Source organism: Choristoneura fumiferana, chromosome 20 (genome assembly GCF_025370935.1).
Source record: "Choristoneura fumiferana chromosome 20, NRCan_CFum_1, whole genome shotgun sequence".
NCBI lineage: Eukaryota > Metazoa > Arthropoda > Insecta > Lepidoptera > Tortricidae > Choristoneura > Choristoneura fumiferana.
In genome coordinates, this window is record NC_133491.1 from 10,020,390 (window position 1) to 10,046,912 (window position 26,523).

The following is a 26,523-nucleotide window of genomic DNA, read 5'->3' on the forward strand; positions in this document are numbered from 1 at the left end:
GAAATAAAAAACCTTTTCTTAAAATATTTTCATTATTTCATACCATCATCATCATTTCAATTTGTAACCTCTCACAAGTGACAAACTGTCTTAACTTCAAAAATTAAACTAATGGGAGTCACTTGTTTCAAACGTTCAAATGTCACTGGCCGCTCCAATCAGCTCGGACGCATAACGTAACGACGCTTAATGCTCGCCGCGTGCGTACGCGCCATAAAACAATACGAATGCTTACCTTTTGTGATCAGCGCTATTATGGACAAGACACCATACATTTTTTTTTAAACAGTGATGTATTTTTTTTGGTGTAAGCTTCATAGCCGTCCAAAAACATTTGAAGCATTACAAGGAATGCAGATGCGATATAGTGGTGCCAATTGTGAATGGAACGTGTGGAACGTGGTGCGTTTTTTTAATTGCCTTCAAAAAGAAGGTACTCAACTAATTGTATGTTCGTTAAGCATCTCAACTACGCGGAATAGGAGCTCCGCTCCATCAACATTGTCTTATACTTGTAAATTTGGGCAACTCTGCGCCTAATCAATTGTCAAAATTTCACAAGGGACCAATAATACTATGGCGAAATCAGTAAAGGGAATAAAGTATTTTACTAAAACCTTAAAAAAAAAACAAATACGTTTGACCAACAAAATATAAACAAAGTGATCTTTTGGAGAAACGAAAAAAAAAAGCCATCAATATTTCTTGAATAATTTTTGCCGAAATAAAATCTTAAGAAAGATATAATAAGAACTTGGGTACCCATAACATTTGTACTTTATTTTTCAACAATGCATAGAACCTACATAAATAAATACAAACGACAAAACATCCTGTCCACACAACGCTCTCCGATGATAAATACATTAAATATAAATTTTATAAGCCCATTAAAATTAGGGCGGTCGGGCTGCGAGCAAATTGTTGTGCGCGGCGCGGGCGCACAAAGGATGCCGCTAATCAATTGCCTCTACGGCGGGCTCGGTGCGGACAAATGGGGTAAGTACAAAGTTTTGAATTTCGGTTTTTGATTTTTTATTGGGTGACAGTTCGTGTTTATGCTGGGATTCAGGAAAGTTAAGTTCGTAACTGAAAGTTATCTAAATTGTTCAGATTTAGGAGGTTTTGAGTCAATATTTTAGCACCCTCTATATTTATCTGTTTCTTTCAAATCTTACTATACTACCCATTTAAAGCACCGCCTATGTATCTGAAAAAAACACTTGGGTAATTCATCCCATCGTATAGATGCTACGTAAGACACTGCTTTAGATGGTACAAATAACTGGAAAAATATGGGTGAAATCTTTTATTCATATTTTTAATCAGATATTTACCTACTTTAAATCTAATTACTTACTAAAATTCGCCGTGCGTTTACTCTTCCAACTCCTTACTTTAAGTAATTATTTGTTGTTGATAAATCATGTTCAAGTTTTATTTAATCTTGACTTACGTCCCTTTCTCGCTTGTCCTTGTACTGAGATTCTCATTGCCGGCTCTTCATTTGTTTTATTAGCAGGACTTGGAGGCATCGTAAGTCACTCTCCTAATACGTTTATTTATTTGTGGTATATCTTTAATTATTGTATTTAAGTAATGAGCGTCAATTTGTGGGAGAGTCCGGGAACTGAATGAGACAGACTGGACATTGTAATGGAACAAATAAATCCAATACAAATAAATTTCCGGAGCGGTACACCTTAGGGATCTTTAAAAACCGGCCAAGAGCATGTCGGAAACGCCTGAAATAGGGTTCCGTAACCATTACGAAAAAATTAAGTAATATTTTTCGAAGAATTTCGTATTTTGTACGGAATATTCCAAGTTTAGGTATATTTTATACCTTAGGCTGCTATTTACTCTTGAACTACTAGTAATTCTCAAGAAAACTTAACCGTTATAGTTTTCCTTGTAAGTTTGATATACTTACTATCATACTGAATTTTTTTCAAATTTTTCCACCGACCGGTTTAGATTTTAGAGGTGGGGGACGCTCGATTTTAATGAAAATTTGCACTTTAAAGTTGAATATTTTGCAAACAAATCACTGAATCGAAAAATCGTTTTAGTAACCCCTAATGGTTTTAAAAGACCTATACAACGATACCCCACACTACAAGATTCGATGAGAAAAAAAAATCACCCCCACTTTACGTCTATGCGAGGTACTCAAAAAAATATTTATTTTTAATTTTTCATTGTACTATTTTGTCGGCATAGTTTACATATATATTCGTGCAAAATTACAGCTTTCTAGCATTGATAGTCCCTGAGCAAAGCCGCGGACGGACAGACAGACAGACATGGCGAAACTATAAGGGTTCCGTTTTTGCCATTTTGGCTACGGTATGGCTACGGTACGACGTAAGACGTAGACGTAAGGTGGGGGCGATTTTTTTTTCTCATCCAACGTTGTAGTGTGAGGTATCGTTGGATAGGTCTCTTAAAACCATTACCGAGTTGCTACAATGATTTTTCGATTCAGTGATTTGTTTGCAAAATATTCAACTTTAAAGTGCAAATTTTCATTAATATCGAGCGTCCCCCCCCTTTAAAACCTAAACCAGTGGGTGGAAAAATTTGAAAAAATTCAGGATGGTAGTAATATATCAAACTTACAAGGAAAACTATGACGGTTAAGGTTTCTTGAGAATTATTAGTAGTTTAAGAGTAAATAGCAGTAAAAAAAAACCTAAACTTAGAATATTCCGTACAAATACGAAATCCTTAGAAAAATGTTACTTAATTTTTTCTTAATGACTACGGAACTCTATTTCGGGTGTGTCCGACACGCTCTTGGCCGGTTTTTAATCCTACTTATAGAGTAGAAAGAACTGATATAATATTCTCTTCTCTTTCTTAATTTGTTCGTAATTTGCTTTCATATTTAGGAGGTGATATTTTTGCCGTTATAAATATGATGGAGCGGAGATAGGATTGCCAACTATAAGTTTTAGAACAGAACTTTTTAAAACGGAGCAGCGAGAACACTCGTATGCCGTGTAGCCCGTAACCATAGTACAGTCTTTGCCCGTAAAGATGGTAAATGAATGCAAAAGTGTAGACCATTTTATGATAATTTATGTGCAAGTTTCTTTTTCTACGATTTATGTCGTCACTTTTGAAATCATTATCATATGAGCCGAAGGACGTTCACTGTTGGACATATAGGCCTCCCCCACATACTTCTCGTTACTTCGATTTAAAACGCGGCCCGCAACCTGCAACCACTGTCCATTTTTTTTACTGCATAGAGATGTATAGTCGTAAGTTCAAAAGTGGAGAACGGGTGGCCGTTGAAGCCGAAAAGTTCTCGAATGGAGACCGCGGATCGGCAAGCGCAGCGTAGGACGTCCACCAACGAGATGCACCAATGACTTGGTTAAAGCCGTGGGTTCACGGTGGATGCAAGCCGCTTCCAACAGAAGCAACTGGAGGTCTATAGGGGAGGCCTATGACCAACAGCGTACGTCCTACTGCTGATATGATAATGATGATGAAGTTAGAACTAAAGTCTCCGACATAGCTGGAAAAATATGCAAGTTGAAGTGGTAATGGGCGGGCAAGAACAGATAACCGTTGGGGGAGAAAAGTCCTCGAGTGGCGATCATGAACCGGAAGACGAAGCGGTGGCAGGCCTCCCACCAGGTGGACTGACGACATCGTGAGAGTTGCGGGATACCGGTGGATGCAAGTGGCGAGTTGTCGTTCATTGTGGCGTTCTAAGGGCCTTTGTTCAGTAGTGGACGTCTTCCGGCTGATGATGCTGATGATGATGAATGAAGTTAGAGAGCAGGTGTACTGTACGACATTCTATGAGCAATTAGGCCAGTTACAGCGCAACTAGGCGGCGCAAACACAAGCTGGCTTTGTCCCCCGCGTTAGCGCCGCCCAGCTAAGTGCCGGCGATCCTTGTTAACTGGTTGGGTTAACAAGGCGAGTGTTTGCGCGCCGTTGTTAGGACGCTGCGCGTGCGCGGGTCGCTTTAGGGAACGAGAAAATATGGGTAGGTATTACTAGATTTTCGATACCGCTCAAAATCTGGTGAGTGGAGAACAGGAGGGCCATTTCCGTTTGCCCAGCAGTGGGACACATTTCGACACCAAATCATACGAACTAATTTTGTAACCGGCTAGCCGGTCGGTGAAATAAAAGGCGTGACGTTACAAAATAAAAATATAATAAAATATGTACAATTACTTTAGTCAGCACTGTTCTAGTAGATAGATTAAAAAAAACACTGGCCTGAGACTTCTAGGACAGGTAGGAAAACAGGGCAGGGTGTTAGGTAGCTTCGGAGCATCCAGTAGCGCCGGCGATCTGCTCCGAGACAGCAGAGCGGAGAGGAAGTGGAGATGAAGATTTGTTTTCAGCAGGAAAAAGGAAGGACTGGAATGAAACACCCTGCTTTACTGCTTGCTTGCAGCACCCATCCAAGTCTCGTTTTAGTGTCAGGCCAGAGAAAGAAAGCTAAACGAGACTTGGATTAGGTTTTACAAAATATAAAATAAATAAATGTTAGAAATAGATCAAATAATATTAACAATACTGCACTAGAGGCAGCCCAAGTAGCACAGTGACAAGTAGCTCAGTAAATTGTTTAGCTATCACTGAGTAAAAGTATTATTTATTTTTAAAAGAAATCAAATTTCGGCTTATCAATAATTTGGAATTTGGAATTTTGTGCTTCTGTAAGCGGCCAGTTGCGCACCGCGGAGGTTTGCCATGCTACAATTTTACTATAAACCATTGGAGAACGAGCTGGAGTGAAGGATTTTGCTAAATTATCACAGGAATCTTCGAGGCTGTATTGTCTTACGCACAGGCGCTTGCGATCGCATTCACTATCTCTTTCTATTGTCATCCTATACCGGGCGCCAGAAAAAAGTGGTGAAAACAATTGTGATTCTGAGTGCGTTAGTTTAATCCCCTGTGATGTCTAATAACCTCTTCGATATTTTCTTTTATAGCTTTAAAGTGATGGACCTCACAGACCAAGGGTCTCGACACCGAACGGGATAAAGTCATAGACAGAGAGAGAGGCAGATGGAGAGTAGAGTCGTATGTAATCTGTATTTGTATACTTTCACTTCTGCGCCAGCTCTCTTGCAGGTTCCATGGAGATGGGAAGGATATATCTCATATATCTTAAGTAATTTTCTATATTCCAACCTAATAAAATTTAACCTAAAATACTATTTAAATCACTAAAAAATGTAGAGCACAATAATAGATATTGCAAAAGAAAGTAACATTTTTAACCATGCCATGACATATGACATAGCACTACAGATGTTACCGATTTTATATGACTTGGCACGTGTAAGGACAGCTATTTAAATGCCATGTTACTCAGAATTTAATACAATAATGTTAATAAACACCCACTCGCTTCTGACCAGAGTGTTACACTTTTGACATAACCTTTCCATATTGACTGTTAAATATTTACTGGTCGGTTTTAACACTTTTCGGAACTTTGTGGGTAAAGCTGCGTTCCTAACGTATTTATTTATGAAATTAAAGTTACTATCTAAACATTAGGGTTATCGATCGCCGCCAGAAATGTTTAGGTTTTGTGCCATGTTTTGAGACAATTTAAGTAGTTATGTCTTTCTTCAAAATCAAGTTGGCAGGTTAGCTTGAATCGCCGTTAATGAAAACAAAAAAAATAGGGAGGAGTCCTGGCAGGCTGCACTTTGTGAACTTAATCAGAGCTCTAAACCCAGTTTGACTTTTTTGAGACGTACGGAACCCTCAGTGCACGGATCCGACTCGCACTGGGTTTTTTTTTTCTTGAAGACCCTTAAATTATACCTGTCGCTGATCCGTTGACGCGTACACAACGCCAGGCTTAAGCCTTTGGAGATACTAAAACTCCTACGGGATAGGAAATTCAGCTAATTTTTATATTCCAAGGGGGTGAAGCGGGTACAACCTAGGCAAGGATGAAATAGACAAATCTAAAAAACAAACACGTTAATGATACTCCAACCAACCAGTTATTTTAACATGTTATTGTGACCGGTGTCACCTTAAGTTGGCGTTAAAGTGTCAATATACCGTAAGAGAATTATTGTGCAGTTTCCTTACATTGCCGCGGCCAATCAACCACTTATAAATGTATAGACCGGCGACACCGCAATGAATGAAGAAGAATGCAAGTCGCTCTTTATTCCATCGCACATAAGTATAGGCTTAAGTCAGAATTCGGTGGCCATGTGCCGACGTATTATCACTTCTCCGGTAATACGAGACACGGGTGCACTAGTACTACAAACAGAAAACGTAAACATAGTAAAACTAACTCCAAAAAGCTTTAAAAACCCATGTCTTTCACACTAAAGCAGACCGTAACATTTTGAACTTAGTTTGAGTATTAAATGCTTTGACACGCCGTTAGTTTTCTATGAAATAAGGTTGTATGAGACACAGTATTAAGGGTCCTCAGTGCATGCTACCGCTTTTGGGCATTCTCTTATGGTAGCATTAGATCTGGCGTCTAGGCAGGTAAAGGTATAATTATTGTATGGTGTTTTAACGCATCAGACCCGAGATTGTTCAGGTAAAGCAAACGCAAATAGCGCGCAGATCTCTATGTTATATTCTAATCAAATCAGAATACAGAAATTCGCCAAAGACTTAAATCACCAACATAGCTCGAAGAAGTCTAAAAAATATTATTGGTTTCCTCTTATGTATGTATGTATGTAAACTCTTTACTGTACAAAATAAGTTACAAACACAATTGACAGACATTGAGATATATGTACAAAGGCGAACTTATCTCTTTAAGTGATCTCTACCAGTCAGCCTTTGAGTGGATGAGAGGAGCATTCAGTTAGGGATAAACAAAAAGTGAGTTTAAAACTTAAAACCTAGCATAGCATAGCATAGCATAATATTAAGAAAAAATCATTTCAGAAAAATATTTTCGGCAAATAATTAGAGAACCAAGACAGATTCAAATTACTGGTCGGTTTGAAATAAAAAAAAACCTTACTTAGCTATGGAAGGGGAACATACATAACAGTAAAACGGGTAGCTGCCCCCATCCAGGTTCATCACTTGTTCTTTTAATATATTTAAATACTTAATACATATTATAATTAGAAACTGGCAAGAACTTGAAACAGTTTACTTTGTAGCGAAGCTGTCAGCATGACATAACTTACGCTTTCGCTAGCCAGCCTCTAATAAATAAATTAAAGCTTAACTACACTTTATTCCAGATGACAAGAAGAATTTGTCAATAATAGGATATTTCGTGGAGTGGAAAAAAAACATTGGGTATGGCAAATTTGATTACTTTTAAAACTCTGTTATATTCAGTCAGAGCTATCGATGAAGGCTATAATTTACAATTCTAAGAAAATATCCGATTTCAAAAACTGTGATTATTTCACCGAGGCAATTCACAAGAGGATTATGTTCTTGTGTAATAATATGTCGATCGATTATATAACATTTCCAACGAAAAAAAAACTGAATATTTTCGTTGTCTAACCCGCAAAGCAAGAAAAACTTGAGTTGTATATGGCCTTGCCATATATACTTGTCGTCGATCTATGAGCCAACCGAAGCAACTGGAGGTCTATGGGGGAGGGTCTATGGTCCAACAGTGGACGTCATACGGCTGAGATGATGATGATGATGAGCTTGACGCTTGTGGCATATTTGTATGAAGAATGACGTACGTAAGCCAGCTACTGGTACCAAATTGTGCGAGCCTACAGGCATGTGTATTTCGAGCCTTACATAACGCATACCTATCGAAATCTAACGTTATCTAGAGTGAAGTTTAGTAACAAGTAATAAACGAAATGAACTGGTAAGTCAATACGCTACAATAACAGATTAATCGCGAAGTGATAGTTTGGCGACCTGATACCTGCGCCCGCGCCGATACGTCTTGTCGGAGAGGTCGTTAGTTACGCCGTGGGGGGTCCGATGCAAGTGCGTCTTTTGTTTTGGGCTTTAATTGTTATTGTTTTAATCACTTATATGATTCAGTTTTTTTATGTGGCAGGATAGATACTTAATTACTTAACATTTGTTTCATTTTGGGAGGAAATAGTGGGACGTATATAGGCTGGGATGATAATGGATGATCTTTTAAACCCCGACATAAAAAGATTTGCTATAAATTGGACATGTTGTCTCTATGTCTGTGGTATAGTAGTTCTCAAACGGATGAAACGATTCCCATACGAATTTCCTTACGGTAGTTCTTAGCTAATTATTATTTTTATATATATGAGGGGGAAAACGAGCATACAGATCACCCGACGGGAAGCAATCACCGCCGCCCATAGACACCTGTCTACACGAGGGTGGCACAGGTGCGTTGCAGGCCCTTTGAGAAATGTCTTCAAAATTGGTTCAGCCGTTTTTGAGGAACTGAACTTTTTTTTTATTCGACTGGATGGCAAATGAGCAAGTGGGAAAGAATATAGTCGGGAGTTTTCAACTTTTTAAAAGTTAGTGTTAGTTGAGAGCCGCTGCTCCATCCAAACACTTTACCCTAATTAAAATTTTAATTAAAACAAGTTTAAACATTACAATCTGATCCTGTACGCAGTACGGGCTTTATTAAATTGAGTATTGTACGCTGTGTAATGGGACGGGAGATCTATCTTTATGAAGCCTGCGCAAGAGTTTATCATGGGTTTAGAAGTCGGTTGAAATTAGTTTATAACACCAGACCATGCCCACGTCTGTCAAGAGAGAATCCAGCTTTATAACCAGGGAGGTGACATGGTCAAATTCTAGTTATTTTTTCGCAAATACAACATGGAAACTTATTTATTGCAAAATAACATTAATCAAATAACAAAATCAATTCTCCTCTTTTTTCGCGGAGTATTATTATAATTTATTTATCCATACTTACTATATACTATACTATACTAATATTATAAATGCGAAAGTGTGTGTTTGTGTGTTTGTTTGTATGTTTGTCCGTCTTTCGCGTCGAAACGGAGCGACGGATCGACGTGATTTTTGACATAGATATAGTTTATGGGCCAGAGAGTGACATGGGCTACTTTTTATCCCGGAAAAATGCATAGTTTCCGAGGGAATAGCGCGCGATAACCGAAACCCACGCGAGCGGAGCCGCAGGCAAAAGCTAGTAAGCCTGTAAAGGTGTCCCACTGCTGGGCAAAGGCCTCCCCCCATGTCCTCCACTGGAGTTGAGTGGAATGATATTATTTTTATTAAAATCAATGAGCTTAGAAAACTATCTGCTGTTGTCCTAGAGCTCCCTGGGTCCATGAGGCGGGGGTCATGACCCCCATGACAATTGCCCTTGTGACATTACTAATGAAACAGCTAAGAACCACCGCACAGAAACTTGCTTTCTCGTAAAAAAACCGCATCGAAGTCGGTCCTTCCAATCGAGAACTATGATACTACAGACAGACACACATTGGCGTCAAACTTATAACACCCAAAACCCTGTTTAGGCGTCGTGGTTTAAAAATCACCGGGGAAAATTTATTCATTATTTTGCGTCACTGCTTAAAAACCTCGTTGCACCTTTGCAATGCATGAATTGGATTATTTGTTGGGATCGATCAACTTTTTCTTGTCACTCGTAACTATAGTTAAGGTCTCCTAAGTCACTCTTTTAAACCGTAAGTTTAAAAAAAAACTTAAAATTAAAATTTGCCTTTTGGGTATATTTAAGCCCCTTCATGTAGGTAATAAGCATGTTAGTATAATGTGACACAACATTTCTTCTATTAAACTGTACTACTTTTGTCCGCTCACTGACAGGACAGAATAGCAAAAAGAAATATGTAGTTGATCCACCACCATTCAAACCAAAATAGAAACTTACGAGACTTACAACAACTATTTTAACCAAACCACTAAGTATACAAAACAAAACTGCTCAACTAATTTGTTAAAAAAATAGTAGTCAGTTTACATTCACCAGTTTGCCTACCGTTGCTTTGTACAATATTTTCTAAGAACAGTTGGCGACGCAATATGTACTGCATACGTGTGACGCTGCGTTTGCGCTGGTGCTGGTACGTAGGCTGCGCATGATTTACACGCGCTCCTGTTTGCCGTCGTAAAAGCAAGGCAGTGGCCATTGGTGAAGCGGGGTTAGCAAAATATCAAAACTAATATCTATGTATGTATGTAAACACTTAATTATACAAAAGAAAAGAAACAAAATACAATTGACAAACTACTACCCCCATTGAATGATTATTGACGTTGAATTTTTAATAATAACGGACATTCTAATTTTATTTTTTACTTATTTTAGTGTTTTAATTATTAATTCTGAAATTCTAATAGCTACTTAGTTGTAGGTTTTAACATAATTTATTTAATTGTATAAATTTAGACGTAGCGGTAACATAATCATAATTAAACTATTGTTAATCTGTATTCACACTCGCAGACTATCAAGTTACAGGCCCAGCCTAGTTTGGAGTCTAACGGAAAATTTTAACATTATGTATTAAGTGTTTTTGCCAAATAAAAAAATAATAATTATAGGTGTACTAGAATCTGAGTCTGAATCTGATTGATTATGGACTGACCAGTCCCCCGAACTGAGCAAAGTATTGCGATGAATGAACTATAGCAATTACTTTGCCCACCCGCGAACTTATGATAGCTACTTCTATACAACAAGTGTATACATGAAGCTCCTCCACCTCCACACTGTAAGAACATACACAAGTCACGCAAACCTATATCGCCACCACCAGACAACACTGACGAGTTGCGAACTTAACTATTCACCATGCTGCCAGAGATGTTAGACCAGGTAGGTACCGGATACCAGGTGTTGATGGTCTAACTTCAAATATTTCATGACAATTTGTCTCTGTTTCCATTTTTCTCTTCATAAAAGACATTTAATGTTACGAATAAAATGTTTATCTTTATTTCTTAATTTTAATTCATGTGCCATTCTATTTTACTTATTATCAGTCCTGCGCAAGGCCTCATTTCTCATTAGCTCCAGGAAACACGTCTTTTCCGGTCCCGCGCAGCTTCTGCGTCACAAAGACAATTTTCCATAGAATAGTAACATACTATAACAGAGGATGGAAAGGAATGAAATAATGTTATATAGTTTCGCAGTTCCTACTAACAACTAATATTATTTAAAAGCCTATAGAGGTGTCCCACTGCTGGGCAAAGGCCTCCCCCCATGTCCTCCACTCGACTCGGTTTTGGGCGATCTCTGACCAGCTGCAAAGAAAGGCGTCCAGATCATCACGCCATCGACGCCTGGGCCTGCCACCCCTGAGAACTAAAACCTCACAGTTTTTTTTTTACTTTTCTATGAGAACAACATTTATAGGAGCTAATCAAGAGTATTAATGATTGCCAAAGTAGTCACAAGTAAAGGTCTCTACCCACTACACCGTATCATACCATGACCGTAATATCAACGTGTCCGGCAAAAATATATTCTTTGTATCGAAAAGTATAAGCCTGCCCTACCACGTTTAACTAACTAACTAGCACGTTTCTTAAGAGAAGTTTCCCTGCCGGCCGCGCGGCCGCGTTAGGTATTCGTTTGGGATATTGCTGTCCTTATCGCTCGTGACATAAGCGCTCGCAGCCGTCCCCCCATGCCTTCCGCAACGACGTCCGTAATTTATATCGAGATAGCTGTAGGCTTTTTAAGATTTGGGCGGTTGAATTTTGGGTTTCGTTGTCCTCATATTATACGAAAAGTATAGCACAGAAATCAATGATATTTTACAATCAAGATATTCATTATATTTTCTATGCGTGTGGTTTTTTCGATTTTTGTAAAAATGCTTTATTAGTCTGTAATTATCGTGCAAAGTTGACATCTTTTTTTGTTGACTTTTGAGCTCCTGTAATTCTGATATTACACATTTATATGGAAACGTCTAGTCCATACTTACAAAATTTCATCTATTTCTGTTGCCTACTTTGCAAATGAGACCGGGACTACGTTTGTATGGAGAATGGAACGAAGAGACTTCTCTTAACTTCCGTTTCTAATACGTGCCTATTACGGCCATGGGATGAGACGTGTAATGGGTAGAGACCTGACTTGAGTCCTGAAATATATTAGTTGTGATGTGAGTTGTGAAATAAGTTTTGATTATATTGTATTGTAAGTACTCTTTATTGTATCTACATAAAACACAGAAATTAACAGGCAACAAGAGAGTAACAAAGGCGAACCTTTTAAAGAAATCTCTTCCTTAAGAATCATCTGCAATAATCTCTTATAATAATATAGTAGATTTGTAAAGCTCGCTTTTTGCTACCTACTAAAACGATTTCAGGCAACGGCTAAATCGATCATGTCATGAGAAATGTTTAGTTGAGTGCAGATTTGTTTACGTTTCTACAAACTCACAAAAAACAAAGCTGTTGTAAATAATTATTACTAACTACCTGTTGACCGCGGCTTTGCCCCCGTTCTAATCTTTCTTTTTATTTTATTTTAACACAAACTTTGTCCCGGTTATAACGACCATAACAAAAAAAATCGATTCGGTGCCGTCATTCGGAAGTTATCCGTAGGTACATACATTTCAGCGATTTATTGTTATTTATATATAGATATAGAAGAAGATTCTTTACGTGTGTTACTGTCAACCAATCTTAAGCCATTGCTATCACAGAATCGTATCATCCCAAATTTCTCAGCGTCAGTTTATTGCCGATGTGGTCGATTAAAACCAAATCATTATTTAACAATTTGATTTTATTCTTATGTCGTCCGTCCTGGAGCTGGGGCAGCCTCGTATCTGCAAACGTCCGTTATAACGTGACGGTATTCTGCAATTAAAAATACGGGTCTGTACACAGAAGATAAGGAAGCGTTTTCAATCCCCCCCCCACTCGCTGTCCCCTTTAGTCTGATATATATAATATTTAGCGACAACATCTCTTAACGCCATAAAATTCAGTAATTCTTCATCGTACAAATAGGTAGGTATATTTGGGGGCTGTTTCACCACCTATTGATTAATTTTAACTGACGGATAAATGTGATGCCGTCTTTGTTTGTTTTATTTGAATAAAGTGACTGCAACTCTCAAAGAAACTTCACAATCTAAAGAATACTGAATCAAACTCACGTTTCTTCTCATCACAGTTGTACTCATAGAGGTCGCAGTTGTCGTTGAACATCCGTGTGATTCCGAGTGAGTCCTGCCCGCAAATAGGGACGAAATCGTGCTGGCATTCGTCGGCCATCTTGCAAAAATTTATCACCTAAAAGAAAATATTATATCCAATAGAAATAGATTGCGTCTTTGGCATCTGCCATCGATTTTATAGCTTGTATTTTCTTTTAGTGAGATAATAACGTTATATGAATTACCAAGTTTCATCGATAACCTAAAGTTTGCCCTACTTACCGGTTCTAGGGGAAAAAAGTAATCCTCAGCTTCGATTTCGACATGGCAACAGACTTCTGTAGCGTATCTGATTATGAATAAACCTGAAAAAAAAATGCATTTTTAAGGGCGAAGCCAGACCAGTGTAATTTATTGAGTTGTGAGTCTCGTATTTGGAGTCGCCGCTCGCGGTGTAGCACAAACGGGACTTGTACCGGGTGTGGCCTGTAATATGAGCAAATAATTAAAACATAGATCCTCAAACTGGACAACATTAGTTAGTGACTTTTAAAAATAATTAGTTTTTTAATTTTTATTACACTTTTAAATTTATTCGAAAAAGCAATGTAAAGCAAAATGCTTGATCTTTGTACCATGACAGGCGACGTCAGTTGTGTTCTAGAATGGCGTACATTGATAGCATTATTACATTTGTATCAAAAAAGGGAAAATTCAAAGACTCCATTATTTTTAAGTCGCTGAACTAATGTTTTTAGTTTGACATGGACGATCTATGTTTTAATTTTTTGCTCGTATTACAGGCCACACCCGGTATAAAACCGAATGCAGAAGAATTTCGCGACTCACAATTCGAAAAATACGCTCGTCTGGCTTTACCCTAAATGTTAGCAGAGCCGTTAGCGTATTTGTACGTGAATGGGCCACTTTTTAATCGAAATTAATTTTAAAAGGAGAATGGGCAAATTTGAAGGTACGGGACTTGGTCTACGAGCGGACAAGGATAATTTGAATATATGACAATCGATTACATATTAACTTACTGGTTATTATCTTCCGTAATATCATTATTATTGCACAAGTTGTTCTAACACGACACACTTACGATCTACCAGTAAGAGAATGTCAAATGTTTACCTAAATAATTAATTGTTAGTAGCTAGAGTACAGGATATTATGACAAAACATACGGTTCTAGCGAAAATTGTTTAGATGAGTCAAATGTGGTCAGGAGTGGCAAACACTTGACTCTCTCTCTCTCTCTTGTTGTATTTCCAGAAAAAAAAACTTATCCCTTCTCTACACTACAATTGGAGCTTCTAAGCGAAATTTCATTCCATGTTCAGTCACCATCAATTCAATAACATCTGACTCAACAAAGCAAGAATTAATATCTAATACGACTTTATTAAATTTCTAGGGCCGGTAGGACGTATCAGATATTTTTGCACTCTCTACTTTGGCAGATATTAATGTAGGTGACTGTACCTACCAGTACAGAACAGAAAAAACAATTGAAATGTCAAGCATATTACGGTGTTCAATCAATTCTGTACTGTAATTAAACCCTTAAGGCTTCTGATTACGATACAAGTGGAAAAACATTGAAATTCGAGAACTTCCATACAAAATCTTAATATTTTTTTCAGATAGTTTTTTTTTCACTTGTACCGTATTAGTAATAGGTTAAATTATACATATAGTATAGATTTTTTATACCTCCATGTATTTAAATTTCAATTAATTCTGGTAAAGCATACCGATGGTGATGCACTTCTGGCTATATTGCTCTAGTACTGAGATCAAAGTTTAATGTATTCGATAACTAAATGTTACTGGAATCACTCGCGGACGAAGCGCCAGTATGTGGCTGAAAATCTTGATTTACTGTATGTATTAAAACTTAACTCCTGTTTGTTATAATTTTATTTAAAGGTTCTCGAGTGGAGACCGCGGTTTGGAAAACGCAGCGTAGGACGTCCACCAACAAGATGGACGGATGACCTGGTTAAAGTCGCGGGTTCAAGGTGGATGCAAGCCGCTTCCAACCGAGGCAACTGAAGGTCTATGGGGGAGGCCTATGTCCAACAGTGGACGTCCTACGGCTGATATGATGATGATGATAATGTTATTTTACTTAACTTAAAAAAAAACCTTTTTTAGAATTTAAGACAATGTTTACATGCCAATGTAACTGGTTAGACATGGTACTGCACATTAGCACTAATTTACATATAAGACCATTTTTACCATGTCCAAACCAAAATAGTCTATTAACTTTCATTTTATACCATTACAAAAACTGTATTATAATTATGTAGGTATTTTGAAATAATTTTATAGTGCTTTCGAAACTTCGCTCGAAACTTGAATTTATTTTCTGATTTAATATTATTTTTAGTTTTATTTTATTGTACAATAGCCAAAATTTTTTGAAATTGACTGTCATGCATACTAGCAAAACAAATAGATAAGTATACAGTATAGGAAATTTTGAATAGGTAATATTTTTTTAAAACAGAATCATAATAGAGTCACTTTGTTGGCTATCTGTCCGTCCATCCGTCCGCCCGTATGGTCCTATTTTTAGGAACGCGTATCAAGCTGAACTTATTATCTATTATTAAAAAATTGTGAAAAAAAAAACAAATTTCTAAGTCAACGCAATCAAAAGACACGGTCATTAAGAAAAGGTATTTCTACCGGTACTTTCCGGGGAATCAAAACCAGAGAACCTTTAGTTGTCCTAGAATCTTCAAATTTGGTATGAAAATACCTCTTATGGCTCAACCACTGAGAAAAGTCTAAAAATATCAATTTCTTAGGGGCTATATCATTAACCATCTAAAATGACCCCACACTGCGTACATTTTGCTTAGGAGAGGGACTCTACTAACACTGGATATTCATAGATGCCTACAAACTTGTACGTAACCGATGTGACAGGTATTTATTTTAAGACTATTTTTGCAGGCTTCCCATGGATGATTCCTATTGCCGTGGTACAATGTCATCTGCCAGATTATGTATCGACTCCATCGGTATGTATCGATTAATGAACTTTTATTTACTTAGGTCCAGATATCCGTTATCATCAGCATCCCAGTCTTTATAAAGATTGGGATGATTGGGCCGTAGTACCCACGCGGGCCCAATGCGGATTGGGAACTTCACACAGACCATTTATGAAGGTTTCCTCACGATATTTTCCTTCATCCGTTATATTAAAAGATACAAGAAATACATTATTTACAGTCAAAGAAACAGAAATGCATGCCAGTTTGGGATCTTTCTGCTGCAAATATTATTAACCTGCCAAGGAAATAGTTGCAAAATTGTAAATGACAGACAGCAACACAAATACTTGCACATGTAACGAAATACATTTGGTGGCACTGCGAGCTTTTTTCTTATATATGGGAGTGTTGCCAGCTAACTGAAACGAGTGCTTTTAAGCCGTCCGAGCATGCTGCAAGGCTGCTATTTTATTGGGAACCACCCATTCTTGAACTAGGTCATGGTCGTTTATATACTTTATTTAGAACAAAGTGGAGCAGTTCTGCGTGCTAGCGGAGAAATGCATCCATGACACAATACCCATTTGTGGGCGGAGCGGCGAGGAAATGAGAACTTTTCTGGACCTTTGCGACTTACTGGAGTACGCTTGTGATAGTAATAACGGTAAAACTACAATTTAAATCTCTATCAGAAAAATAAAACTAGTATAAGATAAATATGTATATATATACACTAATTTTAATATTTGAAGGCTTGTTTCTGCCCTTGGTTACGCTCGCGTCGATTTTTTTCAGTCAAAAGTAGTTCTTGCCTTGATATATATGTAAATGTTGTCAGGTATTCATTGAAGTTATTAATTAAGTTTTTGGTACTTTGAATTAAAACTGTCCGGGTCACACATGCGATATCCAAATTCAATGCTTTAGTAAAATGCATCGTCATTTGTATAATTTACGTAGTCCAATGTTTCTGTTCTAGTGTTCACCCACATTGAAGACACCGTCGGCTGCCCTATAGCAAAACCCGGCCTTAAATTAAATGATTGCCTCCTAATAGAACGCAGTAATCAAAAATGACGCTTTAAAGGTTTAAATTTAATTTTAAATCTACCACAATGAAGTATTTATATAATAAAATAATTTTATTTACAATTCACTTTCTTTGCATGAAAACAGTCCTGCATTTTTAGTTAGCACAACGTAGAACATTTACTGCGTTTTAAACTAGATAGTTTTTGTATTCTAGGCTTAACTAATCGGCCTTCTAATTTTACATAAATGCATACAGATAAATAGCATACATCTTTGAACAAAGTTAAAATTCAAATATATACTGCGCTGCTGAGGCCAGCATAGTATAGTGATAACTACGAGCACCAAATGCATAAATCGCTTAAATTCTAACTAGAATCACTCGCTAACGCTCGTGATTCAATTATAGAATCACTCGGGTTGCAGCTCTCTTGTTGCACAAATAATATTTCATCTTGGGCGTTAACACTTGGCTCAGGATTCTACTTTAGAATCCTCGCTACGCTCAATTCTATTGTAAACGCTACATTCCAATGTAAAAACAAATTTTGCTCCCTGTGACACAAATAACTTGGTGGCACTGCGAGCTTTTTTCTTATATATGGGAGTGTTGCCAGCTAACTGAAACGAGTGCTTTTAAGCCGTCCGAGCATGCAATGAGCTGGGAAATCGCTCCCCGCTCCGCTTATCGCACATTGACGTGGACGTCGGCTGTTTCTTCATAAACTTCAACCAAAAACATCCACCATTCTTGAACTAGGTCATGGTCGTTTATATACTTTATTTTCAGAACAAAGTGGAGCAGTTCTGCGTGCTAGCGGAGAAATGCATCCATGACACAATACCCATTTGTGGGCGGAGCGGCGAGGAAATGAGAACTTTTCTGGACCTTTGCGACTTACTGGAGTACGCTTGTGATAGTAATAACGGTAAAACTACAATTTAAATCTCTATCAGAAAAATAAAACTAGTATAAGAAATATATAAACAAATATGTATCAAATATATATATAACAATAATTTTAATATTTGAAGGCTTGTTTCTGCCCTTGGTTACGCTCGCGTCGATTTTTTTTCAGTCAAAAGTAGTTCTTGCCTTGATATATATGTAATGTAATGTTGTTCAGGTATTCATTGAAGTTATTAATTAGTTTCTTTAGCTACTTTGAATTAAAACTGTCCGGGTCACACATGCGATATCCAAATTCAATGCTTTAGTAAAATGCATCGTCATTTGTATAATTTACGTAGTCCAATGTTTCTGTTCTAGTGTTCACCCACATTGAAGACACCGTCGGCTGCCCTATAGCAAAACCCGGCCTTAAAGTAATATAATCAAGTCAATTACACCAACATACTGCCTCCTAACGAAGCACGCAGTAATCAACGAAATGACGCTTTCGTGAAAAGCGTAAAAATTTAATTTTAAGAAATCTACCACAATTATTGTGTATGAATATATTTATATAACCTAAAATAATTTTATTTACAATTCACTTTCTTTTTTCGCATGAAAACAGTCCTGCATTTTTAGTTAGCACAACGTAGAACATTTACTGCGTTTTAAACTAGATAGTGCGTTTTGTTTTAGGCTTCTAGGCTTACCTACTAATTTCAGGCCTTCTAATAGATTTACATAAATGTATTTTTGGATATCTAGACATACAGATAAATAGCATACATCTTTGAACAAAGTTAAAATTCAGTAATAGCTATACTGCGTTCTTCGTTACGAGGCCAGCATAGTATAGTACGATAAAACTACGAGCACAAAATACAGACGCAGAACTTTTTGCGGAAAAAGAATCTTTACTTAAATATGTGTTTAAGTATCATTACGGTAATGCGCTCCAGTCTGACCTGAGATCACAAGTAAGAGATGGATGTATACTAGGTTATAAGTGAGAAAGAGGGATGGATAACTCGAAGGTTGACCGGGTAACAGGTTGGGCAGACAGAATAAGTATAGCAGTAACGTAGTTTGCGCTGGCGCATCTGATAGGGTTGCAGCGAAAAAATAATCTGGGATTAAGAATTGTTTAGAGTATAAAAGGCAAAAATGCGCTTGTGAGAAATGTGTGAGTATGCAAAAACATTGTACCTTATATACTCATCAGTCCATAAATATACATTTTTAATTCAGAAATACTTCATCAAACGTGCAAAATTGAAGTCCACTCTGTGGGATCGTCTTCCGGTTCGTGGTCGCCACTTAAAAATTAGGTTGAAGTTTGATATATTTATATTTACCCTAATATAGAACTAAATAAATTAGTCATTTTATTTAGCAGCACTATTTATGGCTGAATCGAATAAATTATGTTTTGTTCTATATTGGAACAGTCGATTGCAAATTACAAAAATGTTTAAATAACACAAACTGTGTAATTTTTTGTAATAACCTCTCTATATAAGTACATTTATTAAAATGATTATTATATAAGAGGTACAGTCACCTGCATCTAAAATATCTGATACGTCCCACTGGCCCTAGAAATAGAGTCGTATTTAATTCATGCACGCTTTGTTGGGTCAGATATTGGTACTGGTGACTGTACCAAGTGCACAAGCAAAGAAATTCCTCTTTAAAATCCCGTCAAACTGTAATAGCATTGAACTAATCGATTCACTCAATTATTAAAGGCTGACCAGGAATATAAAAAACCTGACGCGAGGGCAGCACTTCTACGTTTTATATTGCAACATTCTTTACAGTTACTATACTATACCTATCAGTCATATTGATAATATAAACGGTGTCGGTGATGTTATTTAAAGGAATATTTTCTTATCCCTCAGACTTTTTCTAGGACATATACTTTTATACATTGTGAATTATTTTCCTTCCAAAGCTATTGATAATCTTCGGCATTTTCAAACACTTTAAAATACCACGCGCAAACAACGTTAGGCTTTGACAGCAATAGACAGATGACATTTGAATTTAGTGTTACCAGTGCAAGAAATCAGTTCTACTGGTTTTCCGCAATATGGCGAGGGTTTTTATAATTCTGGTCAGCCTTTAATAAATCATAACGCTCGAACTTTCTTCTATAGAATATTTTAGGGCGTTTTCAAACCAGCACCCCATGCAACCGGCCGGCCGTGAGAAAGGTACAATTTGAACAAGCCGTAATTAGCGAGTGGAGTATTAAATCACGGGCCCCGCCTCGGCGTCGCAGGCGCACAGACTGCAGGGGCAAATAGATCACTGGAAGACCTTTATTTGTTACAAGATTTAGACCAGTGTTTTTCAAGTTATCATTGTCATTATCATGACCCAGAAACAAAATATTATAAATAGATACTATTTCATTCTAAAGGACAAACGACTCTTTACAAACACAGTTGTTCTTTATATCTTCGTTATGTCTACGGAAGATGCTTAACGTACTAGAGGCAATTTGGGCTCATAAAAAAATAAAAAACTGGTAGAGGTAAATAAAGCGGGGAACTTATCAGCACCTCTTCAAAACAAAAACTGTCTTTCAAGCAGAACAATATTAACTTGAAGATTAGACTATTTTGCAGTATACGAGTAGTCAAACTCCTGGCTAAGTACCTATATTTAACTTAGACATGTACGTACGTGTATGTACTCGTAAAGGGAGCAAAAAGCTAAAAATAGATCATAAATTATAAACGGTGCATGCGCAGATGTTTTGTACGGGTAATCTAAGCAAGTAACATTTTCCTAGTTCCTTTACCATTAAGTAATCCGATAACGTCAATTGCTATAGAGTGAGACAGCTGTCTACACGAAATTGTGTTCTCAGGCTTGCAGCGATTCAGTTGATTAGAGCCGTGGGTTCAAGTTCGGAACAGGTGGATTTCAGGGGTCAAGGGCAAGTATCGGTTTGAACCTTTTAACCATTCACGGAGAATCAGTTTTCCGTAAAATAAACTTATATTTACATATAAGAAGTAGGCTTTTTTTCAATGCCTGCCTAATTTATTGAAACTTTTACTTTTAAATTAATGTTAAAGCAGCAACACATGTACGTTAACTGTCAAAGAGCTTTTTACCTTGATAGTAAACATGTGTGTGTGTGTGTGTGTGTGTGTGTGTGTGTGTGTGTGTGTGTGTGTGTGTGTGTGTGTGTGTGTGTGTGTGTGTGTGGTCATATTAAACTCTTCAACTTTTTGCCTACTTTTGATACGTTGACGACTTATCCACATACTCTTAGAAAGGAACTTGTTGTTAAATTAAATCTTACGATCAACTCTAATCGACTTATAATTTTTAGTTTTATTAGAACAAGTAGAATGACACATATTCGATCATTATCATCATCATGTCAGCCGAAAAACGTCCACTGCTGGACATAGGCCTCCCCCAAGGATGGACATATTCGATACATAAGAACAAATACATTTTCAAGATAAAAAATCTAATAGTGCATATAAATCGGGCCTTACTCAGCATAAAGCTGGTTTTCAGTGACATTTATAGAAGATGCCCTCTTGAAATTTAGACCAAACTCCAACAAACATTCCTAAACCTCATCCGACTAAACTCGAAGGTAAAAATAGAAATAAGGGTGTGCAAAGCAAAACAAGGTTAATTGCGACATGACAGGGCAAGCCTAGTTGGGCCTGCGCCAACAATGGGTATGAAAGCACATGGCAAATTGGCTTATGTTCGTGCCAAGTTCATGAACTCGATTTTTGCACTAGAAAAATGTCTAGACGATTTCATTTAGTCGTTAGAGTGCAAAAAGGTCACATGATCTTTCCTTTGGGATGTTAGTCGGATTTCGATACGATACACTGCGATCAACATCATCATTCATTTTATCTGAAATATAATGCTGTAAGTTTCCATTGGTTAATAAATACATTTTCATTTGTTAATAAATACATTTTCACTGGTTAATAAATCATCAACCGGCAGGCATCTACTGCTGAAGAAAAACCATCCTCTTATAGCACCACAATGAACGACAGCTCGCCACTTGCATCCACTGGTTGCCCACAACGCTCACGACGTCGTAAGTCCACCTACTGGGAGGCCTGCCAACCCTTCGTCTTCCGGTTCGCGGTCGCCACTCGAGGACTTTTCTCCCCCAACGGTTATCTGTTCTTCGAGCGATGTAGCTTCAACTTGCATATTCTTCGAGCTATTTACTTTACTTCTTAGGCAAAGTTCCGTATGCCGGATTCAATTGTGCAAAGAAACTCCGAGCATAGCTGTCTTCATAGAGTCGTACATTAAGATATTTAGATAATATCCACAGAAGATAAGGTTAACTGGAAGAGATACGTTTAAGGGATAAGTTCGTTTTTGTACATCTTATTATACTGTTTTCTTGTAATTTTATGTGTCTTATGTACAATAAAGAGTTTTACAATACAATACAAGATACTTTACAGTTTTATGTATAGCAGGTATCCCAAATTCCACAAATGAAAGAACAACGCCTGTACTTCTTTCAATCACTCCTAATCTTACCTAGAGTCAGATGCAGCCACTCTACCTACGCCAACTTTACCTGGACTAATTGTTATGAATTATGATAAATATTTTACAGTCACCAGCACCTGACACAACAAGCGTGTATAAATATCTGATACGACTCTATTTCTAGGGCCGAAAGGACGTGTCAGATATTTTTGCACGCTCCGCTGTGGCACATATTAATGCTGGTGACTGTACCTACTTACCTATCATGCTAAATGGCGCGTAGTAAACAATATTGAATCAGAACAGATTAAGGTATAGCGACGACCTTAGAAGAAAAATAGAACTGCTAAATCTGGCGATACTCTTGTGTACATTTAGAAGAGTTACCTATTACAATATGTTACCTTTTTGTCGCAATTAACGTTATACATCGTTGTATGTTACCGATTAAAACAGGTCAAAATGTAACTCTGCTCATTTTACTTTCAAAGGAATCTGACAAGTATTTGCTGATTGACTATATTATCCAGACTCTGCTCTGGTATGCGGCATGGCCCGCCGGTTGTTTGGCAACCGTGGCAGGTAAACAGGCGCGCGCGCACCCTGCCACGCCCGCCGACCCGCGGGTCTTAGGGTTACCAGAGCTGATTTTTTCCATTTACTCGTAGCTAGTGTGACCAGCTACGGCTATCAAATTAAATTAAATAATATTAATCTGCAAAAAACTAACTACTTATTATTATTTATTGCGTAAAAAAATTTAACTGACTGGCACATCTATAGCTGAATCGGAAAGTTTGTGAAGACGTTTGGATGTTTGTTACTCAATTACGCAGTAACGACGGAACGCATTTAGATAAAACCTGGCTTACAAACGGACAAATATCTGGATATTGTACAGTCAACGTCATAAATAAGTGTTCACTTTTGTACCTTGTCACTTTAAGGTCATGTTTGAAAGGCCATACGAAATCATGTAACGACTGAAAGCGACGAGGTACAAAAGTGATCACTTATTTATGACGTTGACTGTACTGTAATTTATATCGATGTAATTCTGCTTAACATGATTTAATTTTCAACTATTGAAAAATTGCATTTTTCGATTTATTATTTTTGCAAACGAAGAATCGCAGCCGTTAAAATAAGACATCTCACTATCATTACAAATCAACAGATCCGCACAGATGCATTTTATTTCAATATCAGATCTCAAAGAAATCGTATCGCCCCATAAATACGATCGCTGGTTGGTATATCGACCAAATCAATACCAAAAGTCGTAAGGAACAAAAACTATTCGCTACTTTGACGACTTTACGATAATGGACTACAGTTCAAAGTGGTAATGGATATTTTGGTGCCTTGCGATTTTTGATGTAACAGTCGGAGATATTTGTGCGTCTGTCCATAAGACACCGATATCGGATAATCGGATAAGCCTATGGTTTTATCTCCGTGGAACAGGTCATCACTTGTAGAAATTCTACGACCTTTTCGAATGTATTACAAACACTTAGAAGTATGTTGAGTTAGTTCTGGGAAGTCAAATTGAATTACATTTTTTGACATTAATCAGTGCTATGGATTTAATTTACCTACTGTGTTTTTTTGCGAGTGTGTATGTTTGTTTTTTTTAGGGTTCCGTACCTCAAATGGAAAAACGGAACCCTTATAGGATCACTTTTTGTCCGTCTGTCTGTCTGAGGTCTACTGTCCCTTGGGGCTGTGAAAAAATCAAACTTCTAAGCCAACGCAATCAAAAGATGCAGCCGTTTATGCTGCAAATTTCCGCAAATTTTCGAAACTCGCAAGGGGATCAAAACTTACAGGGTACTTCCCGTGAACTCAGAATCTTGAAATTTGGTATAAAGGTAGCTAATATAATACAACCAAGTAGAAAAGTCTGAAAATCTTGATTTTTTATGTCTGTCTGTAAATATCAATGCCCAATATAATCTAACCCCACACTGCGTACATTTAGCTTAAGAGTAGGGCTCTGCATACACTGGATGTATTAAATCACTCGGAAAAAGCGAGAAATATCTTCAACACACGATTCCCGTATACTTACTTACCTATAAATGTGTACGGAACCCTCGGTGCGCAAGTCCGACTCGCACTTGCCTGGTTTTTTATTTTTTGGTAATTTTCCATATTTTTTGTTTTTAATTGTAATAAAGATTATCCGCACAGAATCTTGCCTATATGTATTTAGAGCTCATATCATATCGAAATAGTCGAAATATCGTATTTGAAGAAATACTACGATGATGTTAAAAATATTGAATTTAATGACAATGTTTCCATTAGTATTTTGTTGCATGGAAAGTTAATTACGGTAAAATCAACCTCAAAATTTTAAAACTGTAAAAGCGTCTTATTTGTTCTGTGAGAAAAACCGGCTGCATCCTATTTGGCATAAAATATAAAGTCGATAAACGCAAGTTTCTGTTTTTAATATATGCAAACCTTCCAGAAAATGATCTTTACATAATAATAGACAACTACTGTATTTTTCTACGTCCTTCTTCTTAGAAACCTTCGAAAGATTACACGGGAACTCTATAGTTCTTTAATGAGGAGGATCATTTAAATAGTACAAATTATATCCATGGTGAATCATCTCATCTAAAGAAAGGTTTCCGCTAATTTTATCAAAAACATAAACCTCCAATTCGGACCAATCAAACCCTAATAGGTTGCAGTATAACCTTAGTATAACGCAGACGCCTTGTAATTTTTCAATTTTGGAACAACAAATAAAATTATAATGTCCGAATTGTAACAACCAGCCCTGTTCTTAAAAATGCATCCTAAGTGAGGTTCGCTTACTTGCCTTATAACTAACGGCTGGTTGGAGATTAAGCGTTATAAAAATATGATCCAGAAAAATAAATGAGTAACAAAAGGTCGGGATTTACGAGAAAATAAACAACAAGAGTGGCCCGGGTTGCTTTCGAGGTAAGTGTGAAAGCAAATGTGAACATGGGTTCAGTTTTTTTTAATAAATATGGACAAGAAGTTTTTTTCACTGAGTAAGTGCTTAAGTCTTTGTATTTACTCTGCCATAGCATAGTATAAGCGAAAAAAAAAGATCGTTGTCCCAAAACTATAGAATTAACATTGTATAACCACAGTGACGAACCAATGGCCTACTAAGCAAAAAAATCTACCCTAAAAACAGTTTAATGTACAATTTAATATTTAGTGTGAAATAACGCTAGCTGGTAATTATTAAGATGATAAACAATAACAATAATAAAAAAAGATATATTTATCGTAATCATCGGTCTAAAAATATCTACCTAAATTTTTTTTACCTACTGCTTATAATAATTCTAACACTTACAACTTACATAATTATGTAACAGTAATTAATATTTACCTAATTAATATTTCGAAATGTAAATTTATAAGTCAACAATTATTTTAACAAGTTTTTCAGTTACCAAAATATCAGCTGTATTGTTGAAAGGAACCCTAAAATTGATGTTAACACTTTAGTAAAACAGGTAATGTAAGTTTTAATAACAAAATTATAGGTTAGTCGCTAAAAATATTACTAGGTATGAAAAGATATGGGTGGCTTTTCTTAGTAAACAAATTCTTTCATTATTTCCCAATTATGTTTACTTATCGTAAATTTATACTTATTTTGCGACTTGGAAATTATTATGAATCATAACTTATGATAAATCAAAGACGGACCTCAGATGTGCAAAATAGTTTTTTTTTTTCTATTTACAAGCTTTTATTTCGTTTGCCGTGTTAGAAAGTAAGTTGGATTACATTTTGGAAGTCGAAATTACCCCCTATAGCAACGATCGGACTGACTTTAATTTTTCATATACATATTTTTGTTAGATGACTACGAAAATACAGACAGACAGAAGTACAGACATTTTTAGAAAAACATTATTAGGTATACGGCTGTACCTCATCAATATCAGTATAGATATCT

General features: G+C 36.8%; 3 protein-coding genes across 3 annotated transcripts; 2 read left to right on the top strand and 1 right to left on the bottom strand.

The window, feature by feature from the left end:
• Positions 1 to 12,162: 12,162 nt before the first annotated feature.
• LOC141439174 (uncharacterized) lies at positions 12,163 to 14,221 on the bottom strand. Its single transcript, XM_074103342.1, has 4 exons — positions 14,150 to 14,221; positions 13,389 to 13,471; positions 13,107 to 13,242; positions 12,163 to 12,804 (listed from the first exon to the last, which is right to left on the bottom strand). Exons 1-4 carry the CDS (start codon positions 14,172 to 14,174, stop codon positions 12,737 to 12,739), a joined length of 312 nt encoding a protein of 103 aa, XP_073959443.1. The 5' UTR covers positions 14,175 to 14,221; the 3' UTR covers positions 12,163 to 12,736.
• Positions 14,222 to 14,890: 669 nt separating this feature from the next.
• Positions 14,891 to 17,200, top strand: LOC141439411 (uncharacterized). Its single transcript, XM_074103695.1, has 4 exons — positions 14,891 to 14,995; positions 16,080 to 16,147; positions 16,649 to 16,787; positions 17,103 to 17,200. The coding sequence occupies exons 1-4, from the start codon at positions 14,971 to 14,973 to the stop codon at positions 17,198 to 17,200; spliced, it is 330 nt and encodes a 109-aa protein (XP_073959796.1). The 5' UTR covers positions 14,891 to 14,970.
• A 718-nt stretch (positions 17,201 to 17,918) lies between these two features.
• LOC141439412 (uncharacterized) lies at positions 17,919 to 19,500 on the top strand. Its single transcript, XM_074103696.1, has 2 exons — positions 17,919 to 18,084; positions 18,426 to 19,500. Exons 1-2 carry the CDS (start codon positions 17,919 to 17,921, stop codon positions 18,488 to 18,490), a joined length of 231 nt encoding a protein of 76 aa, XP_073959797.1. The 3' UTR covers positions 18,491 to 19,500.
• The last annotated feature ends 7,023 nt before the right edge of the window (positions 19,501 to 26,523 follow it).

What these genes read in the sequence shown, in the direction of transcription:
- LOC141439174 (XM_074103342.1), bottom strand. Translation starts at nt 14,174, where the DNA reads ATGATATTACGGAAGATAATAACCA. An exon ending in ACTTTTTTCCCCTAGAACCG is followed by an intron (nt 13,243 to 13,388) that starts GTAAGTAGGGCA and finishes ATTTTCTTTTAG; the next exon opens with GTGATAAATTTTTGCAAGAT. An exon ending in CAACTGTGATGAGAAGAAAC is followed by an intron (nt 12,805 to 13,106) that starts GTGAGTTTGATT and finishes TTTTAATTGCAG; the next exon opens with AATACCGTCACGTTATAACG.
- LOC141439412 (XM_074103696.1), top strand. Translation starts at nt 17,919, where the DNA reads ATGGTCGTTTATATACTTTATTTTCAGAACAAAGTGGAGCAGTTCTGC. An exon ending in CGCTTGTGATAGTAATAACG is followed by an intron (nt 18,085 to 18,425) that starts GTAAAACTACAA and finishes TTTCTGTTCTAG; the next exon opens with TGTTCACCCACATTGAAGAC.
- LOC141439411 (XM_074103695.1), top strand. Translation starts at nt 14,971, where the DNA reads ATGTGGCTGAAAATCTTGATTTACT. An exon ending in ATTATGTATCGACTCCATCG is followed by an intron (nt 16,148 to 16,648) that starts GTATGTATCGAT and finishes TACTTTATTTAG; the next exon opens with AACAAAGTGGAGCAGTTCTG. An exon ending in CGCTTGTGATAGTAATAACG is followed by an intron (nt 16,788 to 17,102) that starts GTAAAACTACAA and finishes TTTCTGTTCTAG; the next exon opens with TGTTCACCCACATTGAAGAC.